The sequence below is a fragment of the Aulonocara stuartgranti genome (genome assembly GCF_965226115.1).
Source record: "Aulonocara stuartgranti genome assembly, chromosome: 14".
In the NCBI taxonomy this organism is placed as follows: Eukaryota; Metazoa; Chordata; class Actinopteri; order Cichliformes; family Cichlidae; genus Aulonocara; species Aulonocara stuartgranti.
Window position 1 is genome coordinate 24,859,802 of NC_138950.1, and position 26,276 is coordinate 24,886,077.

General features: G+C 41.9%; 1 protein-coding gene across 1 annotated transcript; it reads right to left on the reverse strand.

Moving 5' to 3' along the window:
* Positions 1 to 1,329: 1,329 nt before the first annotated feature.
* LOC309688456 (mitochondrial intermediate peptidase-like) lies at positions 1,330 to 25,262 on the reverse strand. Its single transcript, XM_082504209.1, has 20 exons — positions 24,974 to 25,262; positions 24,635 to 24,873; positions 24,336 to 24,509; positions 23,155 to 23,243; positions 22,931 to 23,017; positions 22,756 to 22,819; positions 22,477 to 22,659; positions 21,809 to 21,965; positions 21,626 to 21,674; positions 20,997 to 21,057; positions 20,753 to 20,805; positions 18,394 to 18,547; positions 18,162 to 18,239; positions 17,247 to 17,454; positions 16,472 to 16,581; positions 16,219 to 16,293; positions 15,546 to 15,662; positions 11,730 to 11,851; positions 10,885 to 10,958; positions 1,330 to 1,631 (listed from the first exon to the last, which is right to left on the reverse strand). Exons 2-20 carry the CDS (start codon positions 24,779 to 24,781, stop codon positions 1,531 to 1,533), a joined length of 2,103 nt encoding a protein of 700 aa, XP_082360335.1. The 5' UTR covers positions 24,782 to 24,873; positions 24,974 to 25,262; the 3' UTR covers positions 1,330 to 1,530.
* Positions 25,263 to 26,276: the final 1,014 nt, after the last annotated feature.

A 26,276-nucleotide genomic window follows, 5' to 3' on the forward strand; every position in this document is an offset into this window, starting at 1 on the left:
TCAGTGTCCTGTTCTTAGCTGATGAGTGTCACCTGGTGTGGTCTCCTGTAGTCCATATGCTTCAAAGTTCCCGTGTTGTTACAACCAAAGTATGCAGATGAGCAGTTACTTGTTGCCTTCCTATCAACTCGGTCTCCTATGACATCATCAAGGCATTTTCATCCAGAGAGCTGCCACTCACTGGATATCTTTCTTGTCAGACGAGTCTCTGTAAACCAGTTCAAAGTCACATAACTCACCTTTATTCCCCATCCTGATGCTCAGTTTGAACTTCAGCAGGATCCAGTCTGAATGGAGTGCTGCCATGAAACTGGCTGATCAGATTTTTTGTGTTAACCAGCAGATTAACAGGTAAGTGTATATTGCCATCTATCTTCTAATTTAAAAAAAACATTTTATAAATATGACGGCTGATCACCACAGAAAAAAAAAATCACTAAAGAATGATTTAATCTAAACATCTTATGTTTCTTCCAAAGCCATCTGTGCAGGCGGCGTAGCACTCAGTGTGACAAGTCAACTTGTTTTGATGCCTAAAATTACACTAACATCAATACTGGGGCTGCACTTCAGTTACATTTAATCTCTGCTGATATAATTTGCTTCAGGTTTAATTGGAAATAGATCTGAAAGCAAAGCAATGTTGGAGAGACATCACACCCACATAACTGTCAAATCACAGTTTTGCAGCCTCTGTGAGGTTCGAGCCACCCAGCTCGCTCAGGCTCCGCCTGTCTGATGGCGTGTTTACACTTTCAACAGCGACGTGAATCTGCATCTCGGAGCTGGCACAAGGCAAGCAAAGGCAGCTGCAGTCAGAGCCCAGCTGACGACTACAGTGTGAAACTGTTGGAACAGATGCAAACAGCCTCTGTGGAGCATTTTTGTAAATATGCACAACTTCTTAAACTTCCAGAGACTGTGTGGCTTTGTGATTTATACTGTTGCAACAGCTTTTATGAATAATATGATAAGAACTGACCAAATCTTTCCTATTGTGCTGTAAAAAACTCACAAGCTGAAGCTCTTCTTTTTCACCCCTCCCCAAACTCCTGACAGACAAAACAGATGGAGCGGTATTAATTTAAAGCCTAAACAATGTCCTCATGACAGGAAGAACGGATTAAGTATTCTTCCTCATGCTGATTTGATCAGGAAAAAACCAAACCAAAACAATGTTCTGCTGTTACACAAGCTCAGAACAATCTTTTGGGGTATAAGCTGTGAAAATGATTGCATTTTGTTATTCATTCTTTCAAAAGTTTAAAGTGTTAAAACTTGTTAAACTTTAAATGGTTAAAAAAAAAAAAAAAAAAAGTTTTACAACAGTTTCAGGGTTCTTTAACTTTTTAACTGTGTGCAGCAAGAGAACATGTCAAATATATTAAATATACATTATGTTCATTTGCAGAAAGCATGAAGATCTTTAGAAACCGTGACTATGAAATATGACGGCATGTCTTTGATTTCTCCAGCGTTCTCTCAATCTTTGCCTCATAAAGTTCGTTTCCTTGCAGCCAAAACTGGCCTTCAACCCTCAGAGTCCATGATGAAGGTCTCAAAGTTTGGGTTGAGCTCAGACACGAGCGCGTCCACAAAGTCCCCGATGGTGGGCCGTCTCTGCAGCATTCCTGTCACACACACACACACACACACACACACACACACACACACACACACACACACACACACACACACACAGGCATTAGGGGGTGTTTGCAGGCTGCAAGGAGTGGCACCAGAATTAGTTTGCTGTTTTCAATCACTCCATCTCACTTCATTCATGCTTTCCTTAGTGCTGAAATATTTTTAATCTGATGTCAGAGGAGTGATCATAAAAAAGGAAAAGAAAAACCTTTTGTTTTTTGAGATCCTTTGAAGCAAGTGCTACATTTTTTCTTCCCAAATTAAGCTAAAATCATTTTAGGTTAATGGATTTCAGCTGCAGCACTTTTTTTAATTCCAGCTTCTCTTCCTCAACACTACAATGGATTTTTCCCAGTGCAATGTTGCTCACCATCATCTGCATTTTGAAGTGAAGATTTAAGGACATCACCACATTTTACCACAAAAGCGCCTCAACACATCCTAAACTACTGCAGATGTAGTGCAGCACTTTTTACTCCTCACACAGTACTTACACTGAGAAAATGGGCTCAAACACTCACACCTTAACAGGCCTCAGCTGGTAATAACGTCCATCACAGTATATGCACTAAAGTAACCAAAATGTGCAGATTTCCTGTATATTTACAATGTTTTATATTCTCTGTCTCACTCACATAGATTACACAAGAATGTGTCCAGTGTCGTGGAGCTGAGAGTGAGCTCTGGGAATGTCTGTGTGTTTTCAGAGCTTGTCTGCCAGCTCATGCATTGAGGACTCCCTAGCTCGCTTTACAATTCAGCAGCACGCCCGCTTTGAAGTCAGTTCATTTCCCCTTGTGCAGCTGCCAATGTAAATAGGCACTCTCCCCCTCCCCGTCTTTCCTGCATAGGTCACCTCCATTGAGTGCACATGCACACACACAGGAACGTCTGCAGACACGCATGAATGGCGTCGCAAAGAGTTTCACACAGCGATCCTGAATGTAGACAGATATCAAGATGTGGAGACACACACACACACACACACACACACACACACACACACACACACACACACACACACACGGGAGTCTGTGCTGTTTCCACCATGATTCTGACTCAGCAGGATCCACCAGTCGCACCCTGCCCCTTGGCTACAACGCGAGATACCATCACACAGGGGTCCCTAACACACTGTAACCGCAGGGCCCCGGGATCCCTGTGAACACGGCAGCCACATCACAGAGACGACTCCAACCATAAACTGATAGTCATGTTTATAGAGCCGAAGGGTGTTTTCTCCTTTGACCGCTGCTGACGTCTGTGGCGTGTTTGAGGCAGAGACCAAAATGCATTATTAGATGCTCACAAAGAGTATGCTGAATTTATACCTCAGATCAAAGTGAGCGTTGTAATTTAAGCCCCAACTTTCTTTCATGGAGACTTTAGTTTTCCAATTAATGATGAGAAATATGAGTCGAAGCCCACAGTCCTGTTAGCAGCTCTCTGTGGTCCGTCACGCAGGCTTCTCATAGCTGCGTAAATGCTTTTGAAAATCTCAAGTTTGACCCAGAAGAGTTTTCCTGCCTTAACCTAATCAAATCCCCCCTTTACTTCTCAAATATGCAGCACAAAAATCAACAGAGAAACAGACACAGAGGTACGCACATGTCCTGACATGGCACTTGTTTACTTTGGTTGATTTTTTACAGCATGTGTGCAAACAGAGCTAAGGGCTACTGAGCTGAACTCTCCATACATACATACATACATACATACATACTGCAGCATCACCGTCACTTTATCATAGATTTCATTTCCTTGCTGTGTTTAAAGGGGCCTGACCAGCTACAAGTTTCTGTGGTGTTAAACAAGCAAAGTTTACTCTACAAGACTGATGAGAGATGCACAGGTGCTGGTGGTGTGTGTGTGTGTGTCTGTTGGGGGGGCTAAAGGTGGAAAAGGAAGTGCAATCTGTGAAGGAACTTAGTCAGGTAAACAACAGTTCCCATGCTAGCTGCTCAGCAGCAGCAGCTCGTGGTGTTGGCACACAGTTCTTACGGTACATGACAACAAGCAAAACAATACACAGTGAGGACTGAGATTTTCTCAGCCACGACCCCTGGGAGAGTTGGAGAGGAATGCACAGATAACCTCAGAGTCATAACAACACTGTGGAGGAGTATCTGATCTCAGAAGCTGCCCTTATACATACACACAGGGAGGAGGGGCCGAGCCACACAAGACCCCCCCCCCCCCCAGGGAGGAATCACCACACTGTAAAAGAGATGAAGCTCACAGACAAGTATCAAAATGTCAACTGAATACGTTTTTTTTACTCAGCTCATGGTTTTCACTGAATGGAAGCACTGGGTAATTAAAAAGGTACAGTCGGTAATTTTGGAGGTTATGTAATAGAAAAACTGAATATTGTACTCTGTGTGCAATTATGTCTTCCAACAAACAGATGGGTTCTCATAAACATAAAACTAATCCATTAAAAATACATTACAGCAGGTGCTGGTTGATGGAAGACAGCAGCAGCTGGCTGAAAGCTAACGCTATAGAAGATAATGATGGGCTCAAATGTCCTAAAAAAAAAAAAATCACACTTTCAATCTGATTAATAGTTTGATTACATTCTCAAATCGTATGGGAGTTTATTCACCAAGTGTCCAAGTCCAACAATGTTTTAATGTAAGAGACGGTTTCACTAACGCTAGTGTTGCCCCCCCCCCAAAAAAAAACATTGGCCGTATTTAAACTGCTGTAAATAACTTGTTGGCTTAGAATCTGTGAAAAAACGTATCAAACCCATCTCTCACGAATGAGATCAAGTAATTTTGAACCACAGAAACCATTCCTGCCACAAGGCAGAAGCTGCTGTTTTTTGGCCAAGTTTTATATATCCCTTATTCATCCAGCTAAAAAGTCTCATCGACACTAAAAAGGATGAGACTCTTGACCATACCACATTTTTCAGAGTGATCTGGTTGAGAGAGCAGCAGAAATTGCAACAAATATAAAACAATAGGTTTGTAAAAAGTAAACGAACATAAATTGACACCCGGCATATTGAGACTGCAGTCATATTTACAGCTGAGGTAAACAGCAGACTGACAGCCTGCACTCACTGCAGATGAACGAGGATTGCACTTGAATTAATAGGGATAAGAAAACTGAGTATGACTGAACATTTACAGTTTCTCAGAGCCTCTGGTGATGGCGGCAGCATGCTCTTTTGTTCAACAGACAGCTCAAAAGCCAGTAATATTCATTTTAGTGCGATATATAAAAAAGAAAAGCTGAAACCACCAAGGTTTGCCTGAACTATTACTGACATTATTACTATTAATGTCGTGTTTCTTAATATTATTTTTGACATTAAAAAAAAAAAATACTCAATCGCTGCAACTCTAGTTGATTTTTTGTGATTTGTTCGAAACCACTTTAACAAATCTAGACAGCTGAGATCTACAGATCCATTCAAACAGGGCATCCAGGTACCCATGGCTCACGACGACAGCAGCGCAGAGGAACAGAGCGAGTGGCTCTGCGTCACAAACGGTGGGGAGAACTGTACACTTACTCTTGGCTTAGCACCGAGGAAAAACCAGAGCCAAACTAAACATAGGCTGTGCTTTGTGCCCATTGTTGGTACAGCCCGAGGACAGAGCCTTTGCAGTGTGAGTCATCTCGTATTTAAGAGTTTCCATTTCCATTCATAATGGCACTGACACAGCTATTGAAGAGCGGGGCTTCTAATCATTACAGTCATCTCAGGGCTTGCATCGTTAGCCAACTTGGCCAACGGAGTTTTGGGATGTTAAAAGACAAACTGGAGCCTCAATCGACCAACTGGCCACTGACTACCTGCTCAAGGGTACATCAAAAGTCCCCCTCCTCCACCCCACCCAATTTATCCAACTGATGTACAAACATTCGAAGACCCTCTTCTTTAGCGCAACTTCCACTGCCTCCTGTTTTCTTTAAACAGGACAGTGGTTCTCAGGGAGATGGAAAACACTGCGAATTGCTGGCGTACAATAGCCCCTGGTTTTTCCGCTTATGTCACCAGCTATCAGCACAAAATGCCAAAAAAAACAAAACAAAAAAAACAAACCCAAAAAACCTTTCAAGGGCAAAATCTTTTCAGCTCCCTGAAACGACATCCTCAGATATAAAGACGTCCTGACGTGGGTCCAGCCTCATGGTAAAATCTTTAAATTACACTGGGATTTTACATTTCACATCAGTAAATAGATAGCCTGCAAAGAAAAGCTTGTTTATTTACTCAAAGGGTGGTGGGCGATGGGTATCAGTCCAACGAAGGCCACTGTGGCTGGCTAGCAGCTCTGAGTCTGGGTAATGACAGCTCAGGGGACATGAATTTAGTACAAGTGCTCTAAAATTGCAGTCCAGCCTGCAGCTACTGCTGGATGAATTTATCAAAGATCTGAGATGCTGACTAAAAACAAATAAATAAATGAATAACAGAAGTTTGGATGGCATGGATAAAGTCTGTCTGATGACCTCCATGATTTGAGAAAGCAAAATAAATAAAGAAATTTTTTAAAAAAGGGTGTCTCATCTTATTTATTTATTCTTGCAAAATAACACATTTAATTTGTCCCCTTCAAACAGGCCATGAATGGCATTCGTGTTTCCCTCACAGAACACACAACAGACACTTTAACATTACTGAAAAAACTGAAACTTTTTCATAAAAACATATTGACCTTAACTCCTTGTTATAGCTTGTATTTTTGGTACTTCACAATTTAATAGGCTTCTTTTGAAGGCCAGTTACACCCAGTTGCAACTCCGAGGCAGCACTGTGCACAAACTGGAGCGTGCGATAACTAGCCCCGTCTCCTCTGCCGCCTCGTATTCCCCCGGAAGTGTTTGACACCGTTTTCACAAATCTTAAGGTACTTGCTGCTTCATTAGCCGATTCTCATAACTATTCCAAACTTGTCACGGTGTGAAAAGTAGCTACGTCTGTCAGACCTGCAGGCAGGCCCGGGGGCTCACCGCCTCTGTAATTACAGCTTTGAAGTTCAGGAAGCTTTTTCTACAAACCGCACTTAAGACAGGCCCAGAAAGCAAGCAAGACAAGGGTGATGACAAACACTGCACTGGGAGGCTCTTTGTTGAGTAAGCGCACACACACACACACACACACACACACACACACACACACACACACACGAATTAAAAAGGAACATCAACACAACACAACCTCTTCATAATTTTTCCAAAGCAACACTTACGTAAAAAATTGCATCAAACAGATTTATTCGGCTTAATGCATCGAGTCATTCTAAAAAAAATTTTAAGTGTGTTTATGCGGACAGACGGGTCTGCTCACCACTTTAGTCCAAACTGAAATACCTCAGCCGCCATTGTTTGGATGGCCATGACACGCTGCCATTTCTGGTCCTCTGAGCATGAATCCTGTGACCTGCTGCAGGTCACTTCTACTGTGTAGTATTTAAATAAATGTTTGATGGATAATACAGATGCTCATGGCTCCCATGCAATTTACTTTGCAGCTTTTGGATGGATTACTATAAAATTTATTGAACATATTTATGTCCCCGCTCAGGGTGAATCGTAATAACTTCGGTAACTCGTATATCTGCGGGTCAGGGCCCCCCAAGGAGGGTCGGGCAGAGAAAATAAAAAGCCAAAAAGCAGACAGATGTGATGAAAAGCAAAGTAAGTTACTCTCAGCACAGGCTCTTCCTGCACTTTATGGTTTGTCATGAAATGTGCTCCAAAAAAAATCTATTGTCCACCCTTGCTGCTCAAAAACAGAATTTAATTTTCTTGAACTCGCACTTCAGTTAGCCATCACATCCCATCTGACACAGACTTAAAGTAAGAATTCAGGACAATTTTGGAAAGCCCCCACGAGTTAAACATTTACCTGATCAAACATTGAGTCTGACTCAAGTACGGGCTGTAAATTATGCCTTTTGCAGCTTAACATCTGGACTATGAGGTTTATCCAATCCTCTCCTCGACTTCAGACAGAACTATGCATCACTGTCTCACAAGTGCTGTGGGATTGTACAAAGCACCCCGCCTCGGGGTTTATTACTGATTGTACAAGCAGTCATAAGAACTATTCAGTCACGCTTCCCCAGACAAAGAACGAACGAGGTCCCGAGTCCCTGCTACAGAGCCCGAGTAGATCCATTTTCTGTGCTCAGTGTTTGAGACTATGGGAACAGCCTGGGCCATGAAAGCCCTCTCTGTAGGAGGACCCAAGGTTCAGTTTAGCCAGTCGATCGGCTTTCACTCTCTCTCTCTCACTGCAGTGATGCTGCCGCAATGAATTTAATACCTGGGTTTACATTTCAACACCATCTTTTCCTGGGAAACATCCAGGAGCAGGCAGGGAGGCATCCAGATAAAGACTGGCCTCTGATTGGCCTTTCCAGGTCTGCTCCGGTTCCCCGTGTGCCCTTATGCCCCTTCTACCACCTCACCTAAGGGGGATAAGCAGGGAAATGATACACACCTCCATTTACAAGGCTCTTTGTTTGAAAGGATTATGTGTAATGGGTTGGATCTGGATTCTGTCTCCTTCCTCTAGTGTTCTGGTTTCTGCTGGCCTAATCCCCGCTAAGGACATAAAAAGAGCCATTCTAATTCACTTCAAATCAATTTTCCATTCCTCAATAAGATTTCAGGATGTCTGCTATGAACCCATCAACCCTTCAGCAAAGACTGTGGAAACTTAAATATTTCAGCACATGTGCCGATGTTTTGTAGTTTTTCATCAAAATGGTGAGGTGGCTCAATGAGGGTTCTTTAAACTGCAGAGAGTTTCTGCTTTAGCTGAAGCATTTCTCCAGACAAGGAAAAAAATGTATTATTATAAAATTATTATAAATGCAGGTGCACACAATGGACAGGCTGCCAAAAAATGTGAGAGTGGATCTACCATCTAGCCCTCCCAAGGCTCTTTCATTTGATCTGCATCTTCTGTCAGACAATGCAATCGCTGGGTTAATCATTATTCCCAGAGCAGACGTTTTTTAGAGCCTTCCTTCCCCTGTGACTTGCAGCCAGAGCGATAAAAACCACCATTAAAACTCTGCCTCACGCAGGGCTTTGGACTATAACTAGAGTAGCATTCGCTACAAAGAAAACCATAAAAGCAAATATCGTAAGTTAAGCAACAGTTAATTGGACAACAGATCTTACAGCGAGGATCTGATCCAATGGTGGTTTTCATTTCAGAGTGTGGGTGCAGCCCTGTTTGGAGCTGTCACAGGAACAATCCAGTGGAGGAGGGAGGGGGTGACCCTGAGGGAGAGATTTACAGTACGCTCCTAAACGTTACCCGATATCACTATCTTTCTGTGTCTCTCTCTTCTCACCTTCTCCACTTTTGTCCTGTCCAGACAGGCCACAGCAACTGCTGGAGGAGGGGTGTAGAAGGAAAGAAAGAAGCATGCGTTTGATTTGCAGTTCAAGTCCACCCTCTTCCAACACCCTGTTTGTGCTTTAATGTGAAAGGCTTCTTCCTTGATGCAGCATTGATGAAGCTCAGCTACCCAAACTCCTTGAAAGCACATTACACAGATTTTTTTTCTGATATGGGGGAAATTTCATACACTCAAAAATGTGACTTCTGTGTGATTACTTCAAGTAATAAAAGGAAACTGCTCCTGGACATCATCACATAGGCCCAGTTCCACTCCTAAGCAAGGATCGTTTCTACTACAAATGCAGTTTGATGAGTTTGCAGCCCAGCTTGTCACTAATTTTTATACCTCAAATATCTCAAATATCAGCATATTTAAAATAAAAACGAGCGCTAACATGCTAATCATTAGCCATCTCGAATTGGGATTAGCATGCTAACAACGGCTAATCAGCACTAAAAAGACAGTAAATTGTAGGATGGTGAAACTGTAAACCCTTTCATGCATTTTTATTCCTTACTAATTGTTAATTAATAAATTAATAAAGCATATACTTAGCTTGCCTTGTGTCCGGCTATACTCTTAAAGACACTTATGTTCCAAGGAGTAACCTCCTGAGATTAAAAATGAAGTCAATGCAACAATGGCGAAAACTGCAGTTCCTCTAGGTGCCTCGTGGCACCTAGAGACAGATAGCTGGAGACCCAACGGTTGAGTAGCCATTCCTGTTAATGCTGCGTTGGTCACATAATACGCTGCTGCAATTTCATCACACAACCACATCCATACGGATACATCAGCACTAAAAAATGTAAGCAAAGACACTGCCAGTTTAGTTGGTGCACTCGCAACGTAACAGGAGTCCCATGTACCACTGTGAGAGGCCGCTGACATTTGACCTTATATGGGGATTGGATAAAAGTAACCAGATCATCAAAATGATTACGTTTACTGTGACACATTCGTCATAAATTGATCCATTTGGTGCCAATAATCAAACAAAAGGAATGTGAATGTTATGGTGTTACAACAAGAAAATTGAGTCACAGAAATCCTGAAGATTTACTGAGAACGACGAATCTATTGAATAGTTACTGGAATATTTGAGTTTGTTTGATCTGAAACACAAAAGTGGTCCGGTCTGTGTTTTCAGCCCTGCAGAGTCAGCAGCGTTAGCAGCGTTAAGCACTCAAACCTATAATCAAACATTTCGGTCTTTCCCTCCTTCATGATCGCCTGTGTACACAAAAAGCACTAGGAGCCATATCGTTATCTTTTTAATTATCTTCTTTAGTTAACCTTTAAAAGCAGATCAAATAAGGGCTGGACTAGCAAGGGGCACTGTGTAACTGCCGCAGAGTGAGCTCGCCGAGAGCAGGACAGGCTTTGGGCTGACAAAGCTCCTGTAAACAAAGATAAGAGACCTTGGGAGGTGTGTTAAACTAGTAAACATGTACCACGGTGGAATCTAAAGCGCAGAGTGGGACAAACCATAACAGTGGTAGCTGTGACCACCTGAAACAACAGCAGCTGGATCAGCAGCTTCCATCTTTCTTTTAAGTGAGGACGCCTTTTCTGCTTCATATGAGAAAAGAAAAACAACAAATCCAAGCAGGAGTCACACTCTCGGCTGTCCAGCAAGTCAAAACAAATTTTGTGGCACAACCTGCAGTAATTAGACACACCCTTTTTAAAAAAAAAATTAAAAAAAATTCATGGGGCAAGACGCCAATGGACTGACAACTCCATAATCTGGGAGGAAACCTCAAACTGTTGGCGCAGAATGGCGCTTTACAGATGTTTGTGGGCAAACATGATATTCTATTAGTATTTGTGACAAAAAGATTGAACCTACCCTCCACCATCAGCATGGGCTCCTTAGCTCCTCCGTGGGCCAACATCTCCCGTCGGTACCGCTCACCCATTTCCCTAAGAAAGAAACCAAGATGGAAGACAGGCAGGGAAGAGAAAGAGATACGGTTACAGACACCTGTATTCACCTGTCAACCCCTCCATCACTGCTGCTGCCACTGGGAGCCCAGGGCCAAGTCTGCTAAGTTGTCTGTAAACAACAGACAGGTGATAAAAACAACAGAGCTCTGACAACTGCAGGTGTTACCGAGACGAGGTAAAGGAGGCCAGGGGGACAGACAGACAGACAGAAAGGGAAACAAAAAGAAGTGAAACTGCTGCAGGGCTCAATGCGATGCTGATACGATTAACGGTTGATTTTCCACAACAGAACCTTATTGCTTTGCTTGTCCGGGGCAAATGCTTTAGATAGAGGAGGATCTGGTAATGTGGATGCTGCTGTGTGTCTGTGAATCACAGCAGATGCCACATTCACATTAAAGCCAGGGCTTTGATACAGATGATATGAACTATGTTTCTGCAACTCTTCACCACCTGTACTTCAGTTTCAGGGTAATGTAGTCATTGTTAGGAGGACTCCTCATTCCAGCCAATTTAGTATTTATTGCCCTTATAAATAATGAACCATGTGTCCAGTTAAATATCTGCCTCCCTACAAAAATAATTCCTCTATTCGGTTCTCTCAAATAAAAACATCTTTAACTCAGCGAAAGCTCTGATGGTTTTATAAGACATATATACATATACACACACATATGTATGTATGTATGTATGTATGTATGTATGTATGTATATAAAATTTAACAGTATGTTAAGCTTCGGTCTCACCTGTTTAAAGGATCCTCTATGAAGCATTGTTTCCACACCATCGAGGCCACCGCACGTGACATGAGGTAGGAGTAGTACTTGGCCCCGTACCCAATCAGGTGGCTGAATCTCAGCTGCCATGCCTTAAGAAGAAAATGAACATTGAACAAAAAAAAATAAACAACTGTATCACTTTAAAGACAGCGAAGCCAATCCTGCCAATCCTGACAAAGCTAACGCTAGGCTAAACCCACACGGCTGCAACTTTCCTAACAGCATCTGTCGCGTGTCACCGTATCCAAGGTGACACGCGACTGTTGCGCCGGACAGATTACTTTAAAAATGCAACTTTAAAATCTGCTAATGAGTAAAAACAGCAGATTTTTTTGTAGCTATTCACACTCCATCAATTTTAAAAATGAAAAAAATCATTCGTAATCAAAAAATAAATCATGAAGACTGGGCACCTTACACCAAAACAAATAAAAATGGGTAAAATAAAAAGGATAGAGTGAGGTTACCCTACGGCCTGGCAGCGTGCACATCTCACAAGTGCTCTTTAAATGACCATAACTCCTCCGTCGCCATTAGTGCCAAAATAAGAGACAAAATGTCAACTGTTTTGGTAAGAAGAGAAGACGAGCTTTACGCAGATATTCGGTATGTCATGGTAGAACAAAGCATCTACAAAGTACTGCTGTCTATCGCCGACAGAAAAATCATCTGTTTGTCTCGTTTAGGGAGACATTTTAAAGGGTTCCTGTATAAACACTGAGGTGATAAAAGGCCAAACACCAAACAGTTTGATGTCTTTAAAACAGTCATATTTGAAATAACCAAGGTGTAATCGAGCAATCTTGGACAACCTAGCTATAATCTAACTTTACATCTTTTCGTGTCTGCACTCAGTTCAACTCATATTTCTAATCTCATTACTTCACCCTTTAATATCCAGCCCTTCATGTTGACACAACCTGCTCTGAAACATCCAGACAGTCAGACACATAAACACCTGCCAAAGTACTTCAGAGGCGTTTGTGGTAACGCCTGCTTCAGTCAGTGACTCAGGACCAGATTTTGCAATGACTACACCCTGACTACAGACCGACGAGGTGAAAACAACACGTCAGTAGATATTAACAGAAAGCAGACTCATAAATACGCCAAACATTCTCAATCTTTTGAGCTGCCTACGTCGTCTTCACTGATGATATTAAACTGGTGAAATGAATACAAGTTTCCTTGAACAAACATCTTTGACAAACATTAAATCACATCCTGTCAGGTCCTTTTATAAAACGGACAAAACATGGAAATTCCTAACAGCTAGAAAGCCCCGTTCGCTCCTTTTCTCCCATGTTGTTGCCTGAAGGGGAGCTTCTCCATATCTATAAAGACGAGCTCCTTTATGATCTCTGAAAACGGCGACACTGGGAAATTCAGCTGGCAAACATTCAAACATTCAGCCTGCTAGAAAAGGCAGCAGCTGCTGTTGTTAACAAAACATAACAGACTGCAGACGCCTCCTTGCACATCCACATGGGGGGGGAAGCAGACTTCATACACGTTAAAGATTTGAACTCCAATTAAAGTGAAATAATCATGAAACTGAGGGATGTGCTTGCAGACTGGTGCCCAAGAAGCTTCCAAAGGATCGTCTGACATCAAGGTACATGTTCTCCAGCAAAAAGCCAAATAACGCATTAGTGTGGATAAAAAAAATCTTAAATTCTTTATGCTGGGAAACATCTATTAAACTCACGTTTGTGAGAAGATATTTAAAAACCTACTGATGCTATACATCACCCTTAACATAAAAAGGTTCATCTTTTTTTCAGAAATTTGAATAATAAAGGGATATGAATGTAAAAAAATAAGACAAAGAGCACTGTAGGTTGTAAGCTCTAAAACAACTGCTTTTTGAGAGGAGCTGTGTCTGCTAAACTAAGCGCGGTTGCTCAACAGCATGAAAAACACTCCCGTGTTGACTTGACAAGACTCCTCAGGGCTGTAGTGACTTTAATAAGAGTCGATAGCACTCCTGAGAGGAGTCACGGCTCAGGAAAGTGTGGGTTAGAGAAGCAGGAACACAAATACAGGAGCTCGGATCAGCTCTTTCAAGTGCTATGAAATAGAAAATGTAGGCCGCGCTAACAAATGCGATAACACATCCAGAAAATTACAAAAAGCCTGCTTTAATTTGTTTTAATTCGGAGGCTCTTTGATTCCTCTGTGCTTCCTGACTGCTGATGTTCTGCTACTGAAAAACTGTTTGGTAATATGTCGCAGTCTCTGACAGGATGCTTTAAGTACTCATCACAAAATGCCTTGATTATCAGGCTTTCAAGCTTCTCTTTGTTTTCAATCCCTTCGTCTCACATCAAATGATTATCGTCAGCTTTTCTGAGAGAGTGCGAGCGGGTCACATGTCAGCAAGATATCCTTTTCATCCTCACATACAAAAGGAAACTGAGTAAGCCCTTGCTTTTTACTCTGCTCCTCTTCAGTGTCAGTTAAAAGACATTTTTAGGTCTTTCCAAACTCGACTTGTGAGAAGAACGTGAGCCGTCGCATACACATCGACTCATCCTCTGGGGAAATAAAAGGGACAGCATTGCAAGTGTTAAAGGCACGGATTAGCAGTTAGAGAAATGTCAACAAAAGCGAGCAGGACACCTCGCTTTCTGCCTCTTATTCCCAAATATTATCTTCAGCTCAAGAGTGAGCATGTGGTCTGTGTTACTCGCAGCTGATGCTCTCACTCTGTACACAGCGGGAACTGATAGCCCTCCTCTATAAACTATACACATGTCAGCATCACCCTAATGTTTATAATCTGTGGCTCTCCGTAACCCATTAGCCACTCCAAACTTCTCTTTACTGCGGAAACTTTTTCCTGAGCTGCGTTTCCATGAAGGCAGTCAGACAGGGATGGATTCAGAGGGTAAACCACACAAAAAAGAACATTTTAAGGATCTAAACAAATCTGTTTTCACTTGCTCCGATCCAATCGTGATCTAATACTCGACATTTAAGTACTGCAATCACCCTCAGTTCAAATGAGGAAAGCGATCTCGCTTGTGGTTGTGGCTGTGCACACGGAGGCAAAGTGCCTGTTAGAGCTTCCCGTATGGCTTGAAAGCTTGAAGAGAAATGACTGCGACAGTGGGAAACTATATAACATAAACCGCAATCTCCGGAGAGGGAGCTACAAAGCGAGGCACGTACAGAGGAGTGGGAGGACTCCTGTGAGGAGAAACGCTGGCTGGGACACGGTCGTCCGGGCAGAATATACAGCAGTCCTGTAATCTTTATTCCTGATGGCAACCCCACATAATTACAGCCCTGAGTAAATCCTGTATGAAGGCCATTTCTGGCTAAATTATGACTGTTTTTGATTCCCTTCTGTCTCCTGGCCTCATCCTCCTCAGCCCACAGCTGCTAAAGTGGGGGAATAAAGCACTTTTTTCATTAAAGAGGAGGGAGGAAGAGGCTCAAATATTTCCCCCTGGGAGGGTTCATTTAAAGTATCCCCCTGCTTTGTTATTTTAGCAGCCCTTCAAAAAACAGCTTTAATCCTTTAAACACTGCTGTGCCTGGGTGAGAGATAAAAAACCAGTGAGAGAAAGAGGAAGGACAGCGAATAAGAAAGGAGAAGTGAGTAGAAAGTTAAAGACTAAAAGGTTTCTGTGATCTCATTAAATGGGTATCAAAAGAAGAGCACAGAACCCTAAATTATCAACAACTTCCAAGCTTGTATTTTATCCTGTAGTCATGACGTCAGAGACCATAAGTCACGGGGGGAGAAAGGGGAAAAAAAAGGTGGTCAGGCTGTACCGTGTTGGGCGCATAAGGCAAGCCGTAGAATTTCTGCTGCATGTCCTTCAGGATTTCTGTGGTAGAGCGGTTCTGTGGTTCGCTGTGGTAGATCTGATCCAAGACTGCATAGAAAATCTACACAGCAAGAAAAAAAAAAAGCAAAAACAATCACCAACGTGAAAACTCTTAAACTGCAGAAATAGAGTTAAATGGTGACTAATGTCACACCATTGGACATGAATGCCCATTAAACTTTTAACATGTTTTGTGGTTGTCTTGTTTGAATCAGTTTTAGCTTTGTAAAGAAAAACAGATAAGCAAGGAGCACAAAAACAAGAGCTTTCCTAATAAAAAAAAATAAAAAAAAAGGGATAAAGGCTAAAACAGAATGGGAACCAATCAAAAAGATAAAAACAAAACCAAACCTTTCATAGCCACCAGATGCTGTTTATGAGCAGAGAAGGACTGTTCTTTATCACATCAGCTCCTCAGGGGTTTTTTTTATGTTTTTTTATGACTTTTGCACCACGGGTGTTAGTATGAGATTTTCAGTTGTTGTTTTTTTTCTTAGGGGTGGGCGTAACACTAAAGTAGTGCCACACAAGCATCATAAATTAGCTGACACGTGTTATGGATGGTTCCTGCTGTTGCGTGCTCTGTGACAACGTACATGCAAAGACATTAATCTTACCTGCAACTGGGTGTCTGCAGCTCCACACACCTTTTTGGACTCACACAAGCGAGCCACCATACTCTCGGGTAGCGGCTAAAGAGACGATAAAACTGATTAAAGCTACAAATGAACAGAATTTTCATCTGAAGCCTTCATCCTGCAAATTTTAATGGCAATGCCATGACCGTAATATTTCATCAGAACATATTTCTGTACTTTATCGATTCAAATCTGTCCTCAGTTTAAATCGTTTTGAGTGTTTAAGGTTTACCTTTCCAGTTTCATAGTGCCGTGCAAACTGGCTGATGACTCGGTAGTCGGTGGCAAAGTATTCCATGAGGATGGAGGGGACTTCAGCAAAATCAGTTGCACATCTGGTTCCTAGAGAAGGGATGAGAGACTTTAAAACAAAGCAGGATATAGGTGACTTTATTCTTGGCTGCTTAAGTGCTTTGGCTTTTATGCTTAGAGTGTTAAAAACGAAAAAGTGAGCCAGAATGAGAAACCAAAGTCTTTACAGCCCCAACCAAAAGTCAGAATCAATACAAGTCCTTGTGATCTTGTGACACTCAGCAATATCAATAAGTAAGCAAAAGCACATAGGGCAGGAATAGATGTGTAGAACAGAGGTGAAAAAGAGCAACTGTCATGAGATTTACACAACACAAACTTAACCAACATGTCTAAACATTGTGCCCAGTGAAGAAACAACCTCCAGTGCAGTTAATAGATACTGTTGTCAGGCTCAAATAAAGGCTTTGGGATCTTAAATTACTACTGAAGGTATCTGCAAACCAAACCATATCAAATGACAGCGTTAGCAGCCAGCTATCATCTGCCCTCTCCTCGGGGCTTACTTTCCTTGTTCAATTCACCACAGTGTAATGTATAACCCCTTCCTACAGCTCTGTATCAATCTATGTAATTCTACCTTGTGACATTTGGAAATGCAAAGCCATAATGTTCCAATATTATTACTTCTCTAAATCCTCAAGCAAACCAGGGTCCACTGAAGAGCCCTACTCATTGTAAGGGTCACTCCGCACCTGTCACGTGCTGGTAGCGAGTGCGTCCCAGCATTGAGTGCATAGCGTGGCCCATCTCGTGGAAAAGGTTCTCCATCATGCCGGGAGTGAGCAAGGTGGGGGCGCCCTTGGTAGGGTGAGGCAGACTCAGCATCAGCACCACGACTGGCAACTGGTACTGACCAGTTTCCTGGCACTGGCGCCCACCGCGGATGGTGAAGTGACAGTCCTGGGAGGAAAATGAGGAGTGAGGCTAAAGTGCTACTATAGAAAATAATACTGATATATACTAATGACGTTACCAAAACATAATTAAATACAAACTCAGAAAATGTTGGGACACTTTTAAAAATGTGAAAAAACAAACAGAATGTAGAGATTTGCAAATCTCATGAACAAATTTTACTCACAATAGAAATAAAATTTTTACACAGAGAAAATGTTTAATTTTAAGAGCATCCAGTATTGAATTTCAGCCTTCTGCACAAAGAATTCTCTGAATGTTTTGATATTATGTCGATTAAGAGACATTGACGTTGAACATTATTCTGAAGTTCTCCCATAATTTGTAGACAGTTTTTTGCAGATTGGTGAACCTCTGCTCATCTTTACTTCTGTGAAACTCTGACCTGTTGTCAATTAACCTAACTGGTTGCAAAATGTTCCCCCAGCTGTTTCCCTTTAGTAGCATTTAGTTTTCCATCCTTTCGCTGCCCCAGTCCCAACTTTACTTGAAATGTTGCTTTTTTTCATGAATTAGTCTAAGTTTAAACATCTATGTTAAAATATGGTTTCGATGTTCGAGTGTGAATAAAATGTGGCTTTTCTGTTTTTAATCCACATTTTACAAAACTCGTTTGGGAATGGTTAACCACATTTCAAAGAAGGAAGAGATACTTTAAAATCTCGAGTACGTCGATGAGTGTGTGCTCATACCTGATGAGGTTTATCTTGCCGGTGGAAAAAGTCACAGTAGATGTATCCCAGTAATCCCTCCGTCTCATGGACCACAGCCTGGAGAAATGCATGCACAGTGATGTAATCACCCAATAACTGCACACAGACACAGCATCTGAAACTTTGATCTTTAAAAATGGTCCGTGGATTAGCGCTTGGCACAGACTATTCCACACAAGCGAACCTTTTTTCCTCACTAATAATGAGTTACCAGTTTGCGGACATCCTCGCTCCAGACCTCTCCAGCTCTGGGTTGTTCAGACATGAGGGAGACGCCGTACAGCTGAGAGAAGAGATTGTTCAAACCCTCCATACAGGAACCAAGAGACAAGTAGGGACTGTACAGACTGGGCTCTATGTTGTACCTGCCGTGACAAATCAGAACATATCAATGAAAGAAGGAGATGTGACCTTCAGCACCGTGATCCAACAAAGTACATAAAAACAACAAATAGGAATCATGTGCATCTTCTAAAACAGGAAGATCAGCAGATCTAGAGTGGTCAAATAGCCCAAAAGGCCCTTTTTTTATTACTGAACCAGAAGTTGAAGCCCAGATGAAAGAAGAATGGTAACGCTTGCCCGCTTTGAACCAGGACATATTTCTGTATACGTTTAGCTGCAGGTTGCTCACTTGACTAGCTAAGAAAAAAAGAAAACGGATCCTGACTATCACTCATATGTGAGCTCAGCTGGCAGGGCAAAGCCACCACAGTGCCAGGGCTCAGGTTTGGCCACCCATGCTTAAAATGGCTCCTTTCATTCATGCTGCTTATAAGGCATCAAAGATAAAGACCACCGAGCCAAAACGGTTGTTTAGCTAGAACACCACATCCATATATTATCAGTGATGAATAACAGGCCACTGCTGAACACAGCTACTAGCTGTGTTTACCACACACAAGCTCTAGTCCCTGTTTCAGCAGGGTCTGAACACACACCGGTTCGAGCTGGTACTGCTGGAAAAGCACCGATAAAAAGAAAATGAGTGACTGAGAGAAACAAAAAAGCCTGTGATTGTGACGAAAGAGCCTCAGTGGGAGGAATTAACATAGTGTGAGCATGTAAGAGTGTACTTGTATGACCGTCTTTGTGAGGACCAACTTAAATTTGGGATCTTGGCTGTTCCTTTCCTCGCCGTCATACACCGAAAAGGGCTTTTCTTTTTTTAAATGCCACATCAATTTTTAGGCAGCATGGTGGCTCCCTGTCATTGCGTGGTTTCTCTCCGGGTACTCCAGCTTCCTCCCTCAGTCCAAAGACATGCGCTTAGTGCCGTTAGGTTAACCTGTCATTCTAAGTTGTCCATAGGTGTGAACGTGAGTGCGAATGGTTGTCTGTCTCTCTGTGTTAGCCTTGGGTCAGGCGGGCAACCTATCCATGGTGTGCCCTGCCTCTCGCCCTATGGTAACTGGGATAGCCTCTAACCCCACCCCATGACCCTGACAAGGATAAACGGAAGAGGATTGATGGACCAGTCCCAGAGGACTGGCAGCATGAGGAAGGAGAGCACAGACCCCACTCCTCCTCAGAAAATCTGTAAAGACACATCAAGTCCAAGTTTCAAGAAAACTTAGTAGCTGCTTAAGTTCAAAGAACACCTGACAGATCCCTAATGTCTGCAATAAAGAGTTACCTAATGCCTCCCCAGACTCAACATATAATTAGCCTTTGCTCTGTAAAGTGCAGCTCATTAACCCTTTAAAGCCTGAAATGTGAAATTATTTTTATTTCACATTTATGATTTCATTGAACCATCTTAAAAATGTGTTTCCATAGACGACTTTTAATTTGTATATCTGGCTTTTTTTTTTTTTTTTAAATTGTATAAAAATGTATTTATTTAGTGTTTAAAACACTAAATGTTAAGGAAAGTGAAAAGAAAAACTAATAATAGTGAAACTTATGGCTCCTTGAATTTGCTGAATGCCAAAGACGACCACAGTTTATTTAAGTTCCACGTCATGGGTGACATCCAGGACGGTTTGCCAGCACATGCTTTCTATCACGCATCGACGCCTGTTTTTTTAATACAATTTTTAATACAATTCCAAGTCTTTATTTTTAGTCCAACTTCATTTGTTTTCATTTAGTTACATCTGCCTTGCTGATACTGGGTACTGCATTGAGATCTGATGACTGTGGGGGTCCCTTGAGTACAGTAAAGTTATCGCCATGTTCAACTTTAGCGTTTTTGAGAGCAGACCATCTGACACCAACAATGTTGTTAAATCCTCCTTCTTTCCCACTCTGATGCTCATCATGACCGTGTCTACATGCCTGATTGCAGTGAGTAGCTGCCATGTGATTGGCTGATTAGATCATCAAGTCATAAGAAGCCATTGGGTTACAAAAAAAAGAAAAAAAAAGGAGGTCGATTAGACTGAAAATCAGACCTGAAGTTTACTCCCATGCGTCTCTCCTAACACCTTTTGTAAAAAGCGACACTTGATGAAGAAGTGGGACGTGATAAGAGCTGCCGCTGTGAAGCAATATGGAATTACAAACATGTGAATGACTATCAAGTGACAGCAAGCTGAAAAATATGTTTCATAAAAGCTAAATCTCACCTTTCAGCACGCAAGACACCGCTGAGGTATGGATGATCCCAGGGCATGAGCTCCTGTCAGAAAACACAGAACTCATCGTAACTCTAAATCAGAATCAACTTACAGGAGTTAAAATATAATATTGTGTAATCAGTATTAATTGCTTTAAGGCATAACAGCATAGAGAGAAATGTGTAACAGTGAGTGTAATGTTGTGTAGTTGGCAAAAATATTCTTGCACATTAAAAAAATAAAAATCACGCACAGAATGTCGAGGGCTGAGTTTCTTCTTCATGTCTCTCATCATCTTAAAGTCTTTTGCTGTTCTGAAAGAGAAGCACCAAACAAGTTATTAGCGTGATGACTCGAGGCGTTCATTCCTGCTTTTTACCCACCTATCTCTACTCAGGGTCAACGGGGGCCAGAGCCAATCCCAGCATGCATTTGGCTGAAGGCAGGGAAACACCCTGGACAGGCTGCCTGGCTAACAGGCTCACATTCATACCTGTGGGTAATTTAGAGTCTCCCAGTCCACCTGAATTGCATATTTTTGGACTGTTTGAAGAAATCTAAGCACACAGAGAATCCATCCCACACAAAAAGAGGAACACAAAGGTTTTCTAAAAATGCATCATTGTGCAAATGATCAAACTCATATTCGCATGTATGACAAAACTAATTAAAGGGTCACTCGTTTCAGTAATTGTGGATCTTTGGGAAACATCTTAAATAGCCTAATAACTCATGGTTAACCTCGAGGGGAAGCACCGATTTAATGAAGCCTTTACACCAAAGGCAACAAAAACATAAATCAGCTCGTGCTGATGATTCAACCTGCCAAACTGAAATAGCTGATCAGTGGATTTTTATTATGAAAAACATGGAAAGCTGTACCTGTCTGACAGCTTGTCTGTTAACAGCTGAAGAAAGCTCATCACCGTCTCTGCAAAGAGGGATAAGAACAAAAATGCAGCGTGTAAACCTCCCGAGAATAGTTCTCAAAGGCACAAAATATTGACAGTGCTGAATAATGAAAATGTCCCGACTGTGAGAAAAACCCCAGAGAGGTGTAGTAACCTGGGGTTTTGGCCATTGTCCCCTTTAGGGCTCTGTGTCCGAAGGACTCGTAGCCCACCAGTGTGGCCAGTTTGTATCTGCATTTCAGCAGCTCTTCCAAACACCCCATCAGCTCTGCGTTGGGATAGAGATAAATCCTGTAGGCGATTTCTCGCACCTACACAAGTGGAAGAGGAAGAAGGAAAATTCATGACAAAATCTAGAATTGTTAAAATAGCATAACAACTAGGCTGCTGATCTTTGCAGGGTCAGAGGTAGATGGCTAGATAAAACACTAACTTTCAAGCAGAAGATGTTCAAATTTATTCATTTTTTTTCTTTTCTTTTTCTCTTTCATCTCAAGCTTAAAGAAAATAGTTTAGCATGCTTAAATTCTACAATGGTACAACACAACTGTCAGAAAGTCATTTTAAGATTACTCAAAGTTTGCAGATCTAATTTTTTAAAACTATTTCATACTGTTATCCACTATAAAATTAGATTAAATATGATAAAAACAAACAAACAAAAAAACAACAACAGCTGCTTGACTAAAGCTTTGAGCTCTCACAGGTTTAGTGTTTCTCATAACCAGCACCCAAATCCTATGTTGTGCGCTGAGACGTGGCAGAGGCGCCACCTTCTGGGCAGAAGAGAGAAACGTTTGCTGAGCCACAGTAAATGCCTACCAAGTCATTGGGGGAATCTGCATGCAGTCCCCCGATTTGAATGAAGCTTCCTTCTGTTGCAAAGTTCAGATGTAGGTGCTCGGGAAGCGCAGACCTGGCGATCCTGTTCGGCATGTGGGAGCCGACCAGGAACTCGTTGTTTAGATCCAGCAACTTCACATGAAGAGCAACCGCCTCTTTCCTCTGCAGGGTGAAAAAGCACCAAGCACAATCACCGTTATGTTGCCTTCAGGTATTGTTTCCTACATCGCGTGTTTAACTCCATTAATAAAAACGCACCAGTGTGTCATCTAGATGAATTCCACTGATTTCAAAGTCGAACATGAACAGGTCTGCCACTCGCCTGCAGAGGCAAACATGTACAAAAGCCACAACAGGCCAAAATAAACAATCAGATAATCTCATAATGAGATGAAGGATAAATCAGGTCAGATACAAGACCAGGTAAGATTACCTTGTATCAGGATCCAGCTGAGCCTCGATGTCCGGGTTGTCCAGCAAATTCTTCAGGCTCTTGCATAACTCAACATTAGTGTTCAGTCTGAAACATAAAAACCATCAACATCTGTCACAGGCACAAACTGAAGCATAAATGACCCGTATCGCACCGTTGGAGACAGCGTATAAAAACATGTTCTTGGTGTTGTGCAGCTATGAACGACATAGGTCGCTTCTTACTTCTCCACGACTGTGCCGATCTCGATACAGGTCTTCTCAGCAGCCTCGCGGAAAGCTGGATCGGGGTGAGCTACTTTTATAAAGTCTGCCTGTTCACAGGGAGAATGATTATTGTTGACAAGATTGTCAAGAAAACAAGCAATCTCTGCTCATACTGAATTTTAGAAGGTTGAGATTAAAACAATGGTCTTTTGTTGGACTTTGCATTTTCAGTGGGAGAAATGTTTTGTCACTCATTCAAGTGACTTCTTTAGTCTTCACATAAAAGGTCCACAGCCAGAAGCATAGATACACTGGGTTCCCCACTTTCACCCACCGTGGCTAATCTGTATATAGAGGAAATGGAAAACAGGGCTCTCTTATCCTACCCTGGAATGCCACAGAGTCAGGTACAGGTATGTGGATGACACCTCGGTGAAAATCAAATCTCAGGACATAACACAATTCACTGATCACATTAACGCGGTGGACCAACACATCAAATTCAACAAGAAGGATATGAAAAAGATTTCCATCAGTAATGAGGAACATTTAAAAGTTGATGTGTTGATCGTAAACCAACACATATGGATCAATATTTAAGGTTTGACTGGAGCACAAACAGAGCGAACACCATCCCCACAGACACAGCAGCCAGGGACACAACTGCTGCTTAAGCAAAAACCACTTCTGATCCCTTGTGTCAAGAGTACTGGAGCAGCTGAGACGCGCCGTCTCAAAATATCACGACTCTTTGGCTTTCAAAACACACAAAAAGCTACGCCTAAGATTGGTCCACCCCAAGGATCAGGTCCCCTGGCACAAACAGAGCAACACAGTGTACGCTTGCCGTGACTTTGGGGAAACCAAACAACCTCTGGCTAAGCGTCAGGCTAGGACTCCGCAGTCTATTTACACATACAGGCCAGTGGCCACTCTTTCAATGATGAGGATGTACACATTTACGTGAAAAGAAAAAGACCACGGGTACATCTTTTCACCATCCTACAATGCTGTGATTGCAGCCATTCCGCAAACTCTCTATGAATGGTACTCATCATGCTCATGTAATCACAAACATGAAAGCGACCTCACAGCCCATTGTTAGTCAGTAGGGCTGGTCTTGGCTATGTGGGGAATAATATGACCTTATTTACACTTTTGCTACAAAGGTTTAGCACACTTTTGTGTGTTGAACTCACCAGATCGGCCACTTTACACAGTTCATCTGAGAGCTGGTCAAAGCACTGGACTGTCTGAACTCCAGGAGAAGAAGAACAGGCTTTCTCCACCAGACGCTCCGTGTTCTTCAGAGCTGTCTCTGTGGCCACCTGAAAGCCTGCAGGACAGCTCAGCTCTGGCACTCCAAACAAACCCTGCAACCACACACAAACGCACAGTTATCACCACCAACTAAAGCAAGACTTACCTACATAGTGTAAATGTTATTCTGCCAGTTTTGTAAGTTTTTTTTTATTATGATCATTTTTAAAGTACACACCACATTTTTCTGTAACAGGTCCAGTTTCCTGTGAGGTCTGGCATTGAAAGCAGCTCCAACGGGAGACCATGTAGTGAGATTTCTCCGTACATACGTCAACAGGCTCCTGTGCTTTACCAAGTAAAACATCCTCCTGCACGCTGACATGTTGTACAAACCTGTCTGTTGATTCTGAGGCTAAGAGTGCTGACAGTGATTGGCAGAGGACATGCTCGATTTTAGTTTGTACGTCAGCCTAGCTGCAAAAGCCGGAAATGTAAACAAAGCTAGGTCAGTTTATTTTAGACCTTTCTTTTTCAGGATAATTAAAACGGACTTTCTTTGACGTATAAAGCTTACCTGTTCCATTGAAGCGCTCACATGTTAGCTCACTGGAAAATGAAAGCGAATCTCCATAACTGTTGCTACTTGTATTTTCGCTAAAAAACAAAACAAAAAAAACCAAAACATCGGGCTTCCGGTACCATTATTAAAAAAATAAAAACGACACACTCTTTGTTTTTATAAGTTCAAATTAACTGCATTTAAACAAAATGTCGTTATCTAAAATTTCGTTATCTGAAATTTCATTTCATTTTTGGCGAAAGTGCGATGAGCTACCGAAAATTAGTTCGCGATGTCGTCATACTCACGCGACTGCGCAGTACGATTGAGAATTGAGGGGTGTCACAGGGGGTTTTGAGTCTCTTCAAAATAAAATAAAAACAAAAGATTTGTTTTTTTTTATTTATTATTCCATCTTTTTTCACCCACTCACCCATATTCTTATAAACAATACAAATAAGGCAGCACGGTTGCGTGGCGGTTAGGAGGGTATGTCTTGGCTCACAGGTCTAGAGTTTAAATCTTACTCATTTTTTTAAAGTTTTTCTGTGAATTAACAAAATCTTTTTTTATATATTTACAGGACAGTCCATTCATTGGGCTGCTAGAATTTTTTCTGTTATTTTTACACATTTATTTCTTACTATTTAAGTCCAAAGAGTCGTGCTGAGAGATTTCTTTCATTTACTGAAGCAGCATTTATGTACTGTTGTACTGTCATACTGTTGAAACTGGACTTTCTTTTATTACGATATCTCAGGGATTAAATGTGTGGTTAAACTTCTCCACGCTGACAGAAAGTGAAGTTTCATTGGTCTGGTCTATGTGAGGTCACAGTGGCCATCAGTGTAAAATGAGTTTGACATCCCTGATATACGCACTTTTCACTAGCAGCATGACACAAAAACATAATTGTCTTGTGAAAAATGTCAAAGATAACACAGTTTGACAGCCATAAAAATAGTATTTCTACACCAATATTGTGATTCCCCAAGAGCAGTTAGCTGAGAACTTGGCGTATCTCAGCATGGTGTGTATTGTGTAAAGACTGAAGTAGAGGATAAGCAGAGAGAAAAGGCTGAGGGAAGCCAAATTACCAAGAACTGGACTGAAAATTAGTGGCAGCAGGATTTTGTGGAGTAATAAATCTAAAATTTAAATTTGGGGAGGAAGTCTGTCAAGGTTTGGGGTTGCATTTCAGCCAGTGGTGCTGGAAATCTTCGGGCTTATGAACGTTGACATGCATGATCATGCTCCCGAACACGCAGCCAACGATGTGAAAGCAAACCTACCATTGGCCTCCCAGAGTCCAGATACC

Bases quoted from the DNA above. Each gene is read 5' to 3' on its own strand.
- LOC309688456 (XM_082504209.1), bottom strand. From the start codon at position 24,781: ATGTCAGCGTGCAGGAGGATGTTTTACTTGGTAAAGCACAGGAGCCTG. The intron at 22,660-22,755 runs GTGCGTTTTTAT...TTCACCCTGCAG, and splicing joins TTCATCTAGATGACACACTG to AGGAAAGAGGCGGTTGCTCT. The intron at 18,240-18,393 runs GTAACTCATTAT...GCATTTCTCCAG, and splicing joins GCGAGGATGTCCGCAAACTG to GCTGTGGTCCATGAGACGGA.